This window comes from Lissotriton vulgaris, chromosome 1_1, assembly GCF_964263255.1.
Source record: "Lissotriton vulgaris chromosome 1_1, aLisVul1.2, whole genome shotgun sequence".
In the NCBI taxonomy this organism is placed as follows: domain Eukaryota; kingdom Metazoa; phylum Chordata; class Amphibia; order Caudata; family Salamandridae; genus Lissotriton; species Lissotriton vulgaris.
The window spans coordinates 837,267,533-837,284,224 of NC_141685.1; the positions used below are offsets into that span (position 1 = coordinate 837,267,533).

General features: G+C 47.5%; 2 protein-coding genes across 2 annotated transcripts in view; one reads left to right on the plus strand and one right to left on the minus strand.

Annotated features, from left to right (window-relative positions):
• Nucleotides 1-16,692, minus strand: part of LOC147747984 (cytochrome P450 2D17-like) — a 227,496-nt gene that overhangs the window by 138,555 nt on the left and 72,249 nt on the right. The gene's annotated exons all lie outside the window — the stretch shown is intronic.
• LOC147747986 (eukaryotic translation initiation factor 5A-1-like) lies at nt 4,819-5,237 on the plus strand. The gene is made up of 2 exons (XM_086939805.1): nt 4,819-4,983; nt 5,067-5,237. Exons 1-2 carry the CDS (start codon nt 4,819-4,821, stop codon nt 5,235-5,237), a joined length of 336 nt encoding a protein of 111 aa, XP_086795931.1.

Here is a 16,692-nt window from a genome sequence, read left to right on the forward strand (position 1 = left end):
AAAAGGGCCCAGGATGACGGTGTGATGACCATCGTCCAGAAAATGCTGGAGCCATTTGAGTGCAAGGGCTTGTATGCCGATCTTCTGCAGATTTCCCAGCAACCTTGTGTGAGAGACTGTATTAAAGGCTGCTGAGAGATCCAACAGCATGAGTATTACTGGGTTACCTGCGTCCAGCCCCTAGCCCAAGGAATCAGTCATAGCCAGGAGCGCCGTTTCCGTGCTATGGCCTGGTTAAAAGCCAGATTGGGAGAACTCTACAATCTGGTTAGTTTCTAGGTAGGTAACTAGTTGTTTATTGATGAGACTTTCAAGCTGTTTGCCCAGAAGAGGTAGCAAAGATATGGGCCAGTTATTGGCCAAGGATTTTTGGCTGAAGGTGGGGGTTTTTTAAGATGAGACGTACACACACCGCCTTCCACTCCGGCGGCATGGTGCCTGTTTTCACTGAGCAGTTGAATATCTCTAGGATCATTGGGGCAAGGTATTTGGTCAGCAGAGACATTATTTTATGGGGGCAAATGTCCAAAGGAGAGCCTGACTTGGCTGTCGCCAGCGAACCACAAATTTCCTCCAAGGTGAAAGGAGTAAAACTGTCTAAGATGTAGGGTAACTCTTTTAAGTAGTCCATATCAGATCTAGTGATCCCTACCCCAGGCGAAGAGGGGAGGTAAAATTGTGCATAGATGTGAGAGACGTTGTCCTGGAAGAAATTGGCCAGTGAGTCACAGAGTTTCCGGGATTCAAAGGGAGGCTGAATATATGCCAGAGGGGAGGTAAAGTCGTGAACTATATTAAAAAGAATTTTAGGAGAATTGCCAGCCTGTTCCATTTGATTGATAATTGAATTATGCCTGGCAATTTTGATATTTTGATGGTAACAAGATAAGTCTTGTTTATAAAGATCCCTATCATGCGGCTTTTGCTTCTGCGCCAGCGCCTCTTTAAGTTCTTACACCTTGATTTTTCTTGTTTTAGCTCATAGGAGAACCAGGGGCGCCAAAGTTAGTGTTTGGTGGTGCAGTTGTTTTGCTTTGGTTAAGGAGGTGTTGAAGGACTCCAGTAGGGGGGACCTGAGCCATCTACTGACCTGGGAGGTCACCTTTGGGGGCGTGGACGCTTGCAGCCCGAGCGCTGCTCTCCTCTGACACCGGACCTTGCTCCCTCTCGCATCCCGATCACCGCAGCGAGGCGGTAGATCGGGAACTACACATCCCAGCACCCTTAGCGCCCAGGAAGGCGCGCATACAGCATCCTGCCCGCCCCCGGAGGTGCGCTTAAGGCCAGCGCGAGCCCCCGCGTCGCGGGACCGCGCGCGGGCTAAGCCCGGGCAAAGGGCGGGCCCTCTGTGGCCCTCGGAGGCACAAGGAGGACGGGACGGGCCACCCCCCTTTCTATTCTATTTTATCAAAGAGGTACTGTGATTCCCCTCACTATTTCTATCACCCCACTTTTTGGAGATTCGCATCACACCATGTCTATCTGGGAGGAGCTTAATGCCTTGTGTGGAACTAAATATATCCCTGACTATTTACCCACCATAAGCATAGCCACCAATCCAGACGATGTTAACGCCAACCCCGCAGATGTCACCTCTTTGCTCTAATAAACCCCAATCTCCAGTCATGGCACGATCGGGTGGGCTCAACACCAAGAGAAAGAACGATGATGCCATTGTCAACAGGAAGCCAGCCAAAACCCCTAAACTATGCTCCAGTCCCTCTCAGTTCCACTCCAACCTAAGCTCTGTGTCGGGGGATATGGAGCATGGAAAAATGGAAAACTGTTCATCATCCACTCACCCAACTTTATTGGCCCAGCTTGAGCATCTATTAACCTCCCTAATTTCACCACTGGTGGAAAAAATTAACGATCTGGGGGGCAGGATATCTAACATTGAACTGATAATCAAAACACACATTCCATCAGGAACCAAACCAGTATTATCAGACCCTCCTATTCCCCTCACTGTCCTGGAAAAACCCAAACTGAATTCCTGCAGGAATGCGCATTCTCAAACTATACCGTTTGTACAAACAAACCACATCGAGGCTAAACTTGAACCTGTTAGAATCCCACGAATAAATTTACCCCCTGAAGCCGCCCCCTATGTGACCGTTGTCTCTGGGATCCCACCACTAACTCATGGAAAAGTTGAAACACGCCAAGATCTATTACATAAGACTATGTTTTGGCTACAGACTAATAGACCCCTGCCACCTGACCTAGATGGGGGGATCCTAAGTGTCAGGAGGGTGGGGTGGTTGGGCACTTTGCCAAAAGACATTCCAGGGGACTTGGTGCTAATTAGGTTCAAGCACAGGAAAATAGTCCCTTATTTACGATCCTGCAAGTATAAAGAGGGGGATGGCCCAATTCGTATCTGGGACTTACATGACTTTTATCCGAGCTTTCCACCCACCCAGTTACCAAGAACACAAGGGCCAACGTAAAAATCCTTTCTTTTTTCATTAGAATTTTGTATAATATTTTCTAGTTATGAAAAAGTTTTGGTTCCCCTGATCCCCCTTTTTTTAAAATGGTAACTTTTTTCTCATAAAATTTTTCAATTTTTATGTTGATCAAATTTAGGCAATCTCTGCAAGGCCCTACCTAGATATGCTGTTTTTTAGATTTCTTCTTTTTTAATTAACTCTTAATCATGCTAAGATTGGTTCTCCTGTTCTCGCTTTTTAAATGGTAATGATTTCTCCGATACACTTTTCCATTTATATTTACATATTTTAATGAATTGATCAAATTGTTTGTTTTATACTATTTCTGTAATTTGTATGCTTGTATGATATTTTATGAAATATCGAATAAAGCTTATTATTTGATTTGATTTGGACTCCAGTAGGTCGGTGACCTCAGGATTATTTTTAGGCAGGCTGAGCTGAAAGGCCTCCCTAAAAGCCTCGGGAGTAAGACGGTGCCATAGTCAGTGGGCATTTAATGCAGGTCTACTAATACTCTTTGTGATGGAAGGATGAAGAGACAATGTGAAAAGTAATTAAGAAATGATCTGTCCATATGAGGGGAGTTGGTACCTTACATTCTAGAAGTGCGTGGGGCTTCTTATTTGTTGGGAGAGTCCTAGTGATCCAGGTCTGCTAATAGCTTAGTGACTTTGGAATTAGTGTGGTCTACTCCATGGTAGTTAAAGTCACCTAGGAAGAGGAACTTATTTGAGAATAAGACATGGGAGGCTATTTCTTCCAGCAGCTGTTCGGCTGAAATTCAATTTGGATCCTGGGGGGCGATAGATCAGGGTTCCGTTCCAGGTGTCGGTAGCGGAGAGGTTTATTTAAAAAATACCTAGCTCTAATGAGTCAGAGATAGTGGTCGTAATCCATGTTACGTTACATTAATTGTATTTTAGAAGGCTATGGCAATGCCTCCACCTAGTTTTGATCCTCTGTTGAGTTTAATCAGTTTGCAGTTAGCAGGGATAGCTAGCGCAATGGCTGGAAGGTTGGACGGATTCAGCCACTTTATGTCAGGAAACAAATATCCGGTGACTGAGAGGTAATTAGATCCCATATCTCATTTGTGTGTTTGGCTAGTGACCTAACATTACAGAGGAGCCTCTTAGGTTAGTCCTAATAGGTTTGGGGCTGGAGTCAGTCCCCGTGAGGTTCTCTAGTTCGTTGTTATTCTGAAGATGGCAGATGAGACAAGCCACTGGGCCCTCTAGGTTAGGCAGAAACTATTAGAGCATACGAGTTGTTGAGGGGCTCTAACATTATTCGGCACCCTCAATTGATACAGGGTAGCCGATGAGTAATGGAACAGATAACTCTTACCCTAGGAGAACTAGGGGTCCTGACTCCTGGCGACGTCTAGGCACGGACGGGAGCAGATGGGCTTGCCTTTGTCATGCCTTTGGTGCGCATCCGCTATGCGCCCGGCATCGGCTATTATGGCCGAGTGCACTAGAGCACTAAACACCACCTCCGCCGGAAGTGGGTCCAGAAAGCTTTCTCCGCACAATCAGCTACTAAAGCTGCGTCGGACCGGAAAGCAAGGGCACCCTGAGTTCAGCATGGTAAGAAGTGGGGAGTAGATTAAAACAGGTATGGAGTGGGGAGTAGATTAAAACCGCGCTCCATAGCTCGACATCAGGACAGGAGAGATACCCAGCAGAACGGAGATTGGGCAATGTGGGCGTGCCATTGGTCCGTTGATGGGAGCGCCCTTAGCTCCTGGGGGACGCGATCCGCGAGACGCTGCTAGAGGACAGAAACACCGCGAGACTATAACTTCCACTCGCCTGCTGGAGAGGGAATTGATAAATAAGGCGACAATACTGTATAATACAGCGGGGTAAAGCAGCAAACTGGGAAAGCAGGACCCGCCCAGCCTGACTCTAAAATGGCGGCCGCAGCGGACAAACGAGACCGGAACTATAACAATTTTCTCTAATCAAGGGGCTGTGGCTGACCATCTCCCCTCCCCTGCTGGTGAGTAAAGCATTACACCGAGCCAGAGCATAATTGAAGAGAGGGGGTTACAATACAACTGAATTGGTGAAAACACCAAACTGGGAAGACAGGTCTCGCCCCGCCTGACTCTAAAATGGCGGCTACAGCGAACAAACAGGACTCCGGAATCATAGCAAATTTCTAATTGTGGTCAGTTGCTGTCCCCCTCCCCTACTAAGCTGCTGAGAAAATCATTACTTCGGAGGAGGAGTATAAGGGCAAAAGAAGAGATCTTCAATTGATCTTAACACAGCAAACAGAAAATAGGACTCGCCCCGCCTGACACTAAAATGGCGGCAGCCGCCTTGATAGGAGTATAACTTCAATCAAGCCCATGGCTGATGACATTGACTTCACCACTGGAGATGCTGGGGCTTTCACCACTTTCCCTATGCAGTGCTCTGCACTGCGCAAAAATGGGTTTGTGGTCCTGAAGGTACGTCCCTGCACGATCGTTGAAATGTCAACTTCCAAAACTGGCAAGCACGGACATGCCAAGGTTGCCATTACCAAATATGTACGTTGGGCCTCTGTTCCGTTTGTCGAAAGAAACCAAGCTTTCTTCATGAAGCAACAATGTAGATGGTTCACCTGGTTGGCATTGATATATTCAGTGGTAAGAAATATGAAGATATCTGCCCTTCCACTCACAACATGGATGTTCCAAATATCAAAAGACAAGATTACCAAAGATGTTGGACTGGGTTCAATATCGGAGAGAGGGCACTAGTTTTTACCTACCACGGAGCCTGAGCAACCTTGGCCGATGCCCGGTGGAGCTGTCCTATGCAGCTATAGAGGAGTCTGGCCCCTTGGCCGTCACCTACCCAGCCGGTCATCTGACATTGTTTTTCCTTGTCTCCCCATTTGTGTCTCTTTCCCTCCCCCTCTCGATGGAACTATGACGACGCCCCCTGGGCTGACCCCAAAACGGTTTTTACCTATTGCGGAGCCCGAGCAACCTTGGCAGATGCCCTGTGGAGTTATCCTATGCAGCTATAGAGGAGCCTGGCCCCTTGGCAGTCACCTACCCAGCCGGGCAATTGACATTGTTCTTCCTCATCTCCCCATTTGTGTCTCCTTCGTCTCCCCATTTGTGTCTCCTTCTCTTCCCCTTCGATGGATCGATGACGACCCCCCTTGGGTGGATACAAAAACTGTTTGTACCCTCCGCGGAGACCGAGTAACCTTGGCCGATGCCCGGTGGAGCTGTCCTATTCAGCTATAGAGGAGTCTGGCCCCTTGGCCGTCACCTACCCAGCCGGTCATCTGACATTGTTTTTCCTCGTCTCCCCATTCGGGTCTCCTTCCCTCCCCCCCTCCTCCCCCTGTGATTCAAATGGATGTAACTATGTAACCTGTAACTCGCTGATTCAACTGATATAACTATGTATCCTGCAACTAGCTGATCCTCATGTAAAGCGCTCTGATACCTCCGGTAGATGCTACTAGATGCAACCTGAATAATGGCAGAAGGTTACACCAAGCAAATCCTGATCCTTGATCCGATGAGCGCACGGCCTCGGCTTTTATGGCAGAGGGCACCACAGCGCTAACCGCAGCCCCCACTGGAAGTGGATCCAGAAAGCTAATGAAGTTGCGGTGGACCGGAAAGCAGTTATTTACTTTAACTGCATTAACTAAACAAATCACTTTCTCATAGGAGGTTAGCTTGACTTCCAATTAATCACCCTCTTAAAAAGTCCATATCTTGCCCCTATTAATGGTGCACCGGAAATAACCATAAAGAGATATCATCTTAATTAATCAGTATCATACTTAAAAAAAAATCCATTTGATGGAGCAAGGATTCGCACGTAAAGCGACTTGCTCTCACCCATGAACCTCGTTCAAATTATAATCATATTAATCCAACTGTCCGTCTTATATTTAGCATTTTCCCCAACACACGGGTGTCCCCAAGAGGCTTGCCTATGTGTCTTTTCATCCTCACAATGCTTGCACTAAAGAAATGGCCGCTTCGCTGAAATTCAGTCTGCGCATGCGTCGGTCATACCCATGTGATGTGACGCACTCGCATTCTGGAGGGAATCTGTTGCTCATGCGCACTGTTGCAAACATGGCCGCTTGTCTCTCACCACGCTCTATGCTTGCAACTGCTGCTTTAGCCTATCTGTCTTTTCGCACTAAACTTTAATACTATTGCTGTTATAAAGTAAGGGGTGTGTAAAATTTTATCACGGTATACAGTGTGATCATTTTTATGTGTGATTTTAATTTGTTCTCGCTTACTTTTCATGTATCGCGTCTCTGGGGGCTGGAATATACATAACCGGCGCCATGATGAGGCTCCTCTGAGTATTGCCATGTGACCTGGGAGAAACTCTACTGCGCAGAAGCTGAAACAAGCCAGCTGGCTCCTGAAGCCCAATGCGCCTGAGAACCCAGCACAAGACGATGAAATTCCACCTTGAAACTCAGAGACAATGTTGCTATACCCTGTACACTCGTATTTTCTACTGTATTCCTATGGATGGGAACGTGAACCCAAGGGGCGGATAAGCAAAATTTCAATATTTATGATAGGAACGTTGAATTCTAGGAGGTGACAATGACCGAGTCACCTCTCCTGACCAATCATAATGTGAGAAACTGTCACTTGCAACATTGATGGGTGGTCTAAGGGTCCCCAAACAGTATAATTGCCCTAGTGTAGCTTAGGAAAATTGTCCGACTTGTCCGAGTAGCAGACCTGTCACTGACCTTACTAACTCTATAGGTGCTCAATCTAGAGTGCTGCGGAGCACTCTGTCCATACTTTCCACAAACTCCTAGGGGTGGAAATAGTCTTAAGTGCTGGCGAAGCACTTTGATGGGGAAATTCGAAAACCCAATCGGGGTTACTGGCAGATTACTTGCAAAGAGGGGTAACGCAGGCGTTGCATCCGAAGCTGTGGGTGTTGGTCGTACCTTGGTGTGCCCAGTCCCGACCCAAACCTGAGGGGTATCCTGTCCTGACTGCCCGTGAGCTGTACCTGCTCGCATTCTGGCATTCCTTTTCTGAGGGTCCTTGTCCCCGTCCTTCCAAACTGACCCGTGGCCAGGGTTAGTCCTCATTCCTAATTAGGTAAATATTACTTTGTGGGTTTGCGTCTTTCACTCACTTACTCTCCTTTCCTTAATAAAGCGCTCTTGCCTGTGATATTGCCCTATCACCTTGAAATGCAAATTATATGCAATTGTTTATTAGAATTGTTCCACTTCTCTCCCCACCTGTAGGAGATTATCAAAACTGTCATATTTTATTAGTGTGTTCCCGTTTTTCCCTTTCCCTTAGCATGGTTGCAGTGAACTTAGTAAGAATAGCATGAGTAGCTTAGTCTAAATATACATTTTAGGTCCCTCGCTTTAGTTTAAACTTGTGTTGAATAGTGTGTTCCCTAAATGCTCATATCCCATAGTGTTCACTTATACTCAAATGGTCCTTGCCCTAATTCATAGCTACATTTTGGTTGTGATCCTAATGCTTGATGTGTTATTTTGTATTTTGCTTATCTTGACATATTCACTTTGAAATCATTAGATAAACTTTTAAACCCATCAGGTGTCTGTGGTTATTTTACAGATTACAGTGTGGAAAATGTATTTTGGTTTATAAAGTATATTCTTTCCTAGGAAATCTGTCACCTATTCCCTGATAGCTCCTGATCCGTCTGGAGTAGTGTGCCTGTGGTAAGTCAGGTACATGAATAGTAAGTGGTGTAAGAGTCACCCCCCGAATTACTCATAGTGGCGTGCAAGAAATCACCCGGTTCACGCAAACTCAGTCTCGGTCTCTCGCGTCAGGGCCCAGTGCGCGGGGTGAATTGGTGAACTTGTGACCCGGGTGACCTGCGCGCTCTATCAGTAATTTTCTGATAGCAGAGGTAATGGTTAGGACTAGTTAAGATAGGTAGACAGGATAATTGATAAACAAACCTCGTAAAATAAAATGTGCTGCTGATTTTCTACTGTATTGGTTCAAATATTTTGTAATGTTTTAAGGATTTATAGGTAAATGTATATGATTTTTGCATTGCTGCTATAAGTGTTACATGTCGTATTAACAAAGAACTGTTTGTAAGCGTTCAGTGTAGTCCGAATCCCCGGGGAGGTATATAGCTAACGGTGAGTAGAATCCGGTTAGCTGGAAAAGTCACTTGTTTAGAGTCATTAGTGTAGGGTTAAGAATACCTGGAAGCACTAATTAGGATCTTTTTTCAACTGTATAACTGATAGCCACGAGTCCTTTGTATAAAACTTTACTTGTGATATCACCTAGAAAGGGTCACATGTGGGAGGAGTAATAGGGTCTCCGAGGCTTGACTGGTAAGTAAGATAGTCCGCTGGTGAAATCCTGGCTCAGTACATATCCCAGACTGAAGTGGATGAGTCAGAAGAATAACGGGTTCTATATTACTAGTGTGAGAGGTTAGGCAAAGAAGTCTATCCAGGGTGAATGAAAAGTAGACAGAAGTGGTTTACTTGTAGTGAGAGGAAATTTTTCTACCTATTTAGAACACTCAGACATAGTGGCAGACGTTGTGTGTTAGTAACTAAGTTTTGCACTCGCACTTTAGGAAAAGTTAAAAGTTTCCGTTACCTTGTGAAGGAGGGAGTCGGGCGGAAAGCTGCTCTGACGTCACTCCGTGCCGCGCTGGTATTGATCAGAACAGCAGGTGTGTAGTGAAGCCGAATTTGTAAGGGAGGGGTGAGTGCCGGAGCGTGAGACTTGGTCTCGCGAAAGGCCGCGCACCCATTGGATAAGGATTTTTTGTATTCACAGTGTTGATTGGTCTCTACAAAATAAGAGTTGCGCTAGCATTGGAAGTACCAAAGTAAACAAAATTAATCAGGCCGAGTTAGAAGCGAGCCTGGAAAGGCATATGTGGTATCCTGAGTTCTTACCCAATCCACAGAACTCAGGCTTCTATAAGGAACAGATTATACGAGGTAGACCGCACATGATGTATGGAATAAAGAGAAAAATGTCATTTGCCGACAAGGTAAAGAATTTCTTCAAAACAGATAAGCCCATTAGAACGAGAGAGGGTGTGATCATTCCTCCACCGAATACTCCTGCTTCCTTCATGATGTTTGAAAAGGGGTATTATACCTGTGTGTGGCTAGAGAATTGGGCAAAGTATACTGCAGATGACGGAGTTCTAGCATTTCCTATTGATGGTACCTTTAATGGTAGGATCCTGTTTAACTTAAGGACCCGCATGAATGAATTGCATCCCAGACCCAGATTGACCCAATACGAAGCCTTAGAAGAGTGGGAAATTGAGGCTTTGGAGAGAGATAGACCCCGGATGGACAAGGGAGTGAGCAAATGGTATCCGAGGGTCCATAGAGAGACCAAAGAGCAGAAAATGAAACATTGGAGACAAAGCATGATGGTGGAGGGGTTGTTTCCAATGATGGGGGTATTAGAACAAGCGAAAGGAAAAAGTAAAGAAAAAACCCATCACACAATGCCCGTAGGGGACTCAGAAGATGAGCACCTAGAAGATTTATTGATGAAAAACCCCCCTCCCTATGCAGCCGAGTCAGAGCCTTTGAGTTCACCAAACCCGTTTGCCAAATATCCCAGATGTCGGAGGGATAGCGAGACAGATGGAACAGGTACAGACAGTAAAACCAGTGAAGGGGATGGGTTTTGCAGACCAAAATCCACGGTCCCGAATTATCAGCCGTTTGGAGAAGGACCACCACGATTGGTTACTCCAACTGCCCCGAGTATTTACCCTCCCTTGGTAACTCAAGTATTGCGTGATAATTCCGCAGGAAAGGTTTTACGAGAACAAGAAAAGGAAGCCCTGGCCAGGCAGCGAGATGATTTAGTCCGGACCATAGCCTAGATACATCCCCATCCAGATTCCCTGACTATCCCAGTAACCATTGGACCCGCTATTCCTCTTTATAGGGATAACCTGGCTAGTCCTCGTCCTCCTGTTATCTCCCCAATAATGCCTACTCCTAGCATTCCACCCCCGAGAAAGGAAGTATTCATAGATGACGATCAAGAGAGTGAATGTGAATCAGTGGTTCTGATGGATTTGCCCATTAGAGAACCTAGGACTAGCATGTCGGGGGCAAGAAGTCAGAGTAGGCCAAAAGAGGTTTTGATTGAAGGTGCATCTGGGGTTAGGAGTGCCACAGTAGTATCACCAGAAGAATTAGACAGATGGACCAAAGAGTTGGAAAAAGAGACCACTCCCCAATCCAGACCGTTAGAGATCTATAAACTAAGGATAGAAATAGAAGAAATGATGGCTGGAAACGTAGGATTAGAGCGCTTAAACTCATCAGTAAAAATCTTACCCGAAATGCTAGATTGCTCCATGAAAGATTAATGGACACAGCCACAGAAATGGGAATCGATGTCAGTCGCTCCAAAATCCTTCAGAAACCCTACAGAGTAGATTTTTCGGACAAAGACTTAGAGAGCTTGAATGTGGTAGGAAAACAGATCCAGATAAAGGAATTATTGAAACTCTTGCAGAAATGAGGAGATGTGGGGAAATGGAGAACTCGGTGGGCAAAGAAAAAGGAAGACAGCAGGGCTAAGTCTCAGGCTTCAGAATACGTGTTAAAAGAAGTAACCCCGACAGAAAAATTGTGTCCCATGAGAGAGGTCCCGGGAGGAAAATATGTCCATGTCCCTTGGTCCCGACAGGATATTGTGTCATTTACAAATGACTTCCCGAAATTACGGGAAAAGCCTGTTGATTGGTACAGACAGGTTGAACGCTTCATAAAGGTTCAGAAATGTCTTCTGAAAGACCTGGATGGGTTTTTCGACATTGTGGTGCCCGTAGATCTGTGGACCGAGTGTAAAATAGAAATTGATTGGCCCAGTGAAGAATATGCAAGAGATGAGAAAACAGGAGCTCCCTCACCTGAAGTAATGAGGAAGTATGATCAGGTCATACAGTACCTCAAGAAAAAGGTGCCCGCAAAAGAGACAGATTGGACCAGAATAGATAGAACCACCCAAGAACGTGATGAAACTGTCCATTCCTTTTATGAAAGGTTACTGCAAGTATTCAAGACTTACAGTGGTATCGATAATGTGGACATGAAAAAGACATGACCCATTTCAGTTACAGATTCGTGCTAGGATTAAGGCCTGAAATATCTCAATGGATTCGAGACAATAAAATAAGTTGGCAGGGAAAGCCCATAGATGATGTCCTGAAATACGCAAAATACTGCGAAGATGAAATCGAAAAGAAAAAGAAAGCCCTAAAGGAAAAGGTAATGTGGGCACAAGTGAAATTGGCTGAACAGCAAGAAAAACAGTTAAGTAAATTGAATTCCAATAATAATGCTCAGAATAGCGCCGGGAAACCTCCGGGTAGCTGCGCGCTTAATAAATGTAATAATAAATAAATAAAAATGCTCAGAATGCCACTGCTGGGGGAGGAGGGAAGCCCCGGGCAAAATTGAGTCGGGAAGAGGCTATGAAGAAGTTCCCCTGCCATGGGTGCGGCCAGTTAGGGCATTGGAGAGACGAGTGTCCACACCTGCAGGCCGGTAATGCCCCTATAAATGGTTTAAATCCACAGGTGCAGAAAGAGGGGACAAGAAAGAACCAGCAACAGGTAAAGCTACCTCCAGAACCTCGCGCTCCTAGACAGAATTATGAGAACCAGGGCCAGCAGAATGAAAGGGCGGAAATATGGGAGGGAGAGAATGGAAGCAATGCAGCAATTCCACAGTACCTGTTAAATGATTCTTTCCTCTGTGATGAACAAGATTGACGGGGCCTGAGAGGGGAGGACAAGGAGTGCGTACTTGGCGCCTCCTTACCGGTAGACCAGACTGGACCATACGTTGAAGGGAAGGTTGAAGGAAAAGACATCACCTTTCTGTTGGACACTGGTGCTACCCGGTCCACTGTGAGAACAGTGGATGTTCCTAACCTACCCCTCTCGGGAGAAGCTATCCAAGTAGTGGGTGTCTCAAATCAGATAATAAGTACTCCAGTAACTGAGCCTATGGAAATCTCCATAGGAAACTTTAAAGAAATGCACAGATTTGTGGTCTGTGATTCCAGTCCTGTGAACCTGTTAGGACGCGATTTGTTGTGCAAAATGAACTGCACCATCTTTTGCTCACCAAAAGGCGTCGAAGTTCAGACCCCCGATGAAGATGGTTTGTACAAACTAATGTTAGTAAGACCTGATGCTGACATTAAAACGTTGTCAATTGAAGACTTGCCTGAAGAGCTTCAGTTAAGAGTGGTACCAGAAGTGTGGGATTTCTCGGGAAAAGATGTAGGCTTAATGGCAAACGTGGACCCAGTTAAAATAGCAATAAAGACAAATGCAGTATATCCCAAAACAAGACAGTACAAAATGAGTGCAGAAGTAAAGGCAGGAGTCGCAACTGAAATTACCCGATTGCTCGAAGCAGAAATCATAGAAGAAGTAATGAGCAGTCCCTGCAATTCGCCTATCATTGGGATTAAAAAGCCTAGTGGGAAATACCGAGTAGTGCAGGACCTGCGCAAGGTAAACCAAATTGTTGTACCTTGCTGTCCCATCGTGCCCAACCCTGCAGTAATCTTGTATCAGATTCCTTGGAATGCGGAATGGTTCACTGTCATTGACCTGTGCCATGCATTCTTTTCCATCCCATTGCATCCAGAAAGCAAGTTCCTTTTTAGTTTTGAATTTGACAGCCATATCTATGTCTGGAATCGTGTCCCTCAGGGGTAAACTGAAAGTCCTTCGATTTTCAACCAGATTCTAAAGAAATGTCTTGAGACCCTGATACTGCCCGGAGAGTCCGTTTTGGTACAGTACATAGATGACCTATTAGTGGCATCTAAAACTCAAAATGACTGTGTCACCGACACCATCGCCTTGCTGAATCACCTAGGAAAGGGAGGACATAAAGTATCCCCTGACAAATTGCAGTTCTGTAAAAACTCAGTAAAATATCTGGGGCACCAGATAGAGAAAGGGATCCGAAAGGTCACCACAGAAAGGATCAAGATAATTAAAGCAATGGACCTACCCCGAACTCAGAAAGAGGTGAGGATGTTTCTAGGAGTTGTGGGGTACTGCAGACAGTGGATTGTGGGATTCGCAAATCTAGCCAAACCTTTGATAAAAATGACCAAGAAAGGAGTGGAAGACCCAGTCAGTTGGGACAGCGAAAGCATGTCCGCATGGGTAACCTTGCGAAATTGTCTATGTACCGCTCCTGCATTAGGTATGCCAGACTATTCCAAGCGTTTTGAATTATTCTGTGACACCAGAGAAAATTGTGCGCTCTCAGTCCTGACCCAGGAGCATGGGCTGGTCAGGCGTCCCGTAGCCTATTTCTCAGCCACTCTAGATCCGGTGGCTGCTGGATTGCCCGGATGCCTGAAAGCAGTAGCTGCTACTTGCGTCAGTCTGGAACAGAGTGAGAATATTGTCATGGGACATCCTGTCACCGTATATGTTCCACATTCTGTTGTAATTCTACTGACAAGAACCAAGACCCAGTATCTCACACCTAGTCGGCTGACTAAGTATGAGAGAATTTTGATTGGTGCTGAGAATGTAACAATTTCTCGGTGCAATGTCCTAAACCCTGCAACTCTGTTACCTGTTCCCCTGGACGTAGACGACGAGGGTGAAATGGAACATAACTGCATTGATCTAACAGAATTCAGCACTAAGCCCCGCCCTGACATCCGAGAAGTAGCATTACTTGATGGGGAACTTACAATGTTCGTGGACGGCTCATGTTTAAGACATGAGAGTGGTGGTCTGTGTGCTGCCTATGCTGTAGTCACATTGACAAACACCATAGAAGCCTCTTACCTAAGTGAAGTGAAATCTGCACAGGTAGCAGAGCTCATAGCCATGACAAGAGCCTGCAGGAGGGGTAAAAACAAAAGAATAACTGTTTATACCGACAGTCAGTACTGTTACGGGGTTGTTCATGACTTCGGCCAACTATGGTTACAAAGAGGGGGCGCTAGAGGGCGCACTGCGGAATGGCCGCACTGTCGTGAGGCTCCCGCTGCCCGGAGCTATTATCCGCCTAGGGATCCTGATTACCATCGCTGCGCCCTGATCTGACCCCACAGATCTACTGGGATATCGACTGACCACCCACGGTCCAACTCCTGGGCCATTCTGAGGTTGCTGGCCGAAGTTACGAGGATCCCAAGTTTCCCCGACTTGCGCTCTGGAGGTCTGATGCCCCTTGGCCCGGTGTCATCGTTCATGCCAGTCCGGGGCTCTGCACGTGGGGTGTAGGCCTTGCTCCGCCCCTCTCCACCGGGCCTGCTCGCTAGCCGGGCAGACCGTTTGGTTTTCCCTTGCTGTCGGACTGATCCCTTGGATCCTACATCTGCCTGCCCGGGTACCATTGCTCACGGAGCCGCAGCGGATCCTCTTCTTGCCTTCTGGGGGTTCGCCCCTTTGATCTGGAAGCAGAGACGGCCATTTTCTCGTCGTTGGGAGTGGCGGGGCGCGCTGGCCTGCTCGTGCCCCCACGATTCGGGCTTTTTTGGCCGTACCCTTTGTCCGAACTATATCCTGACTCCTATTTGCCTTGGTCCCCCATTGCATCGCTAGCGCACCACTATGGGGAAGCCGGACACTAAACAATCCAAATTGTCCTTTGACTCTGGAGGGGCTAGGCGGGGGACGCGTCTGCTCCAGGAAGCCGGGACTTCGCGGTCCCCCCCCCCCGAATGCCGCTGATAGTGTCCCGCAACCACCGCCCCCGGACTTTACCCAAATGATGCAGGAGATGAGGCAGGGGTTTGCCACGATAGTGGACAAGGTGGACAAAATATCGTCGCGCATGGATGCGGTCGTCCAGAAGCTGGACGTGCATGAGGAGCGATTGACTGCGGCGGAACAGCGCATTTCGGACCACGACGACACGGCGGCCACCCATACCACCCAACTGGCGAGAATGGACAATATCTTGCGCGTCATTGCCGCTAAGAATGAGGAGTTGGAGGCGAGGAGTAGGCGCAACAATGTCCGCATCGTAGGTGTGCCGGAGTCCACAAATGTGGGCAAAATGGAGACTTATGTGGAGAGGCTACTGGTGGGCGCCATTGGGGCGGCAGCGTTCTCATCTCAGTTGCACCGCGCCCCATCATTGCGCGCCTTTTGAACTATCGTGACCGCGACGCCGCCCTGCAGGCTGCCCGCACTAATAGGGCCCTCTCCTTCGAAGGGGTGTCTTTCACCATGTACCCCGACTTCACGCCGATGGTACAAGACCAGCGTCGTAAGTTCCTGGGGGGTGAAAAAGAAACTTCGGGATCTACAAGTGGACTACGCCTTGCTGTATCCTGCCAAACTTAGGGTGACGCACCAGGCTAAACAACATTTTTTCACCAACCCACAGCATGCTGAGGACTTTGCGAAGTGCCTCCAGCGCGAGCGAGCAGCTGCGGATCGTGGAGGCGGTCGAGATCCTGAGGATGAGCATTCGGCGGCTGAGGAGGAGGTCGCCTGATTGTGGTGACTTTGGTCTTTGTCTCTCCTTTTGTTATTTTTGGAGTATTCTGGACGGTTTCCCTTTATATTGACTTCTACTGCCTTCTTTCTCCGCCCTTGCGGCCTACCTATTGCCCGCTTTTACTTTTGTTGGGGCTGGGGTCATGTCCTTATTGAGATGAGTGAGTGTGTTTTTTATATCTTGGGGTCGGTATGGCACTGCAGGTTGGTGCTATCTGGTGTCGCGCTCTGGGCACCCACCCCCCCCGCGCTGCGCCTGGGGCCGTTTGACGCTCGTTGGCTCGGACACTGGCGTGGCGTGAGGGAGTGGTATCGTGCACCTCTGGAAGGTTCCCCGGAGGGTGTGCCCCATTTGTACCTTTGGTTTGGATTCTGGTCCTTTGTTGTTTGACTGGATGTGTGTTGGGGAACGGGGGGGGGGGGGGGGCGGGGGTGCGTATGGCCTGATAGTTGGGGTGGTATCAGGTGGGTGGGTGGGGCGGGAATGAAGCTGTCCATGTTTGTTTGCCCGGGACTCGTGGGTCGGTATGAGAGGTGCTGCTGTTGTCTGTGTGCACAGGTGTGGGATCGTGCCCGCTGTTTAGGCTGGTCCACTTCTTTATCTGACGGAACTGATCCTGGGGCCTGTGCTCCCGTCCGCTGTGGGCCCGAGTGCACCGGCCGCCATTTTAGGCTGCCACGTGACGTAGAGCACTTTGCAAGAGTAGCGCGTATGC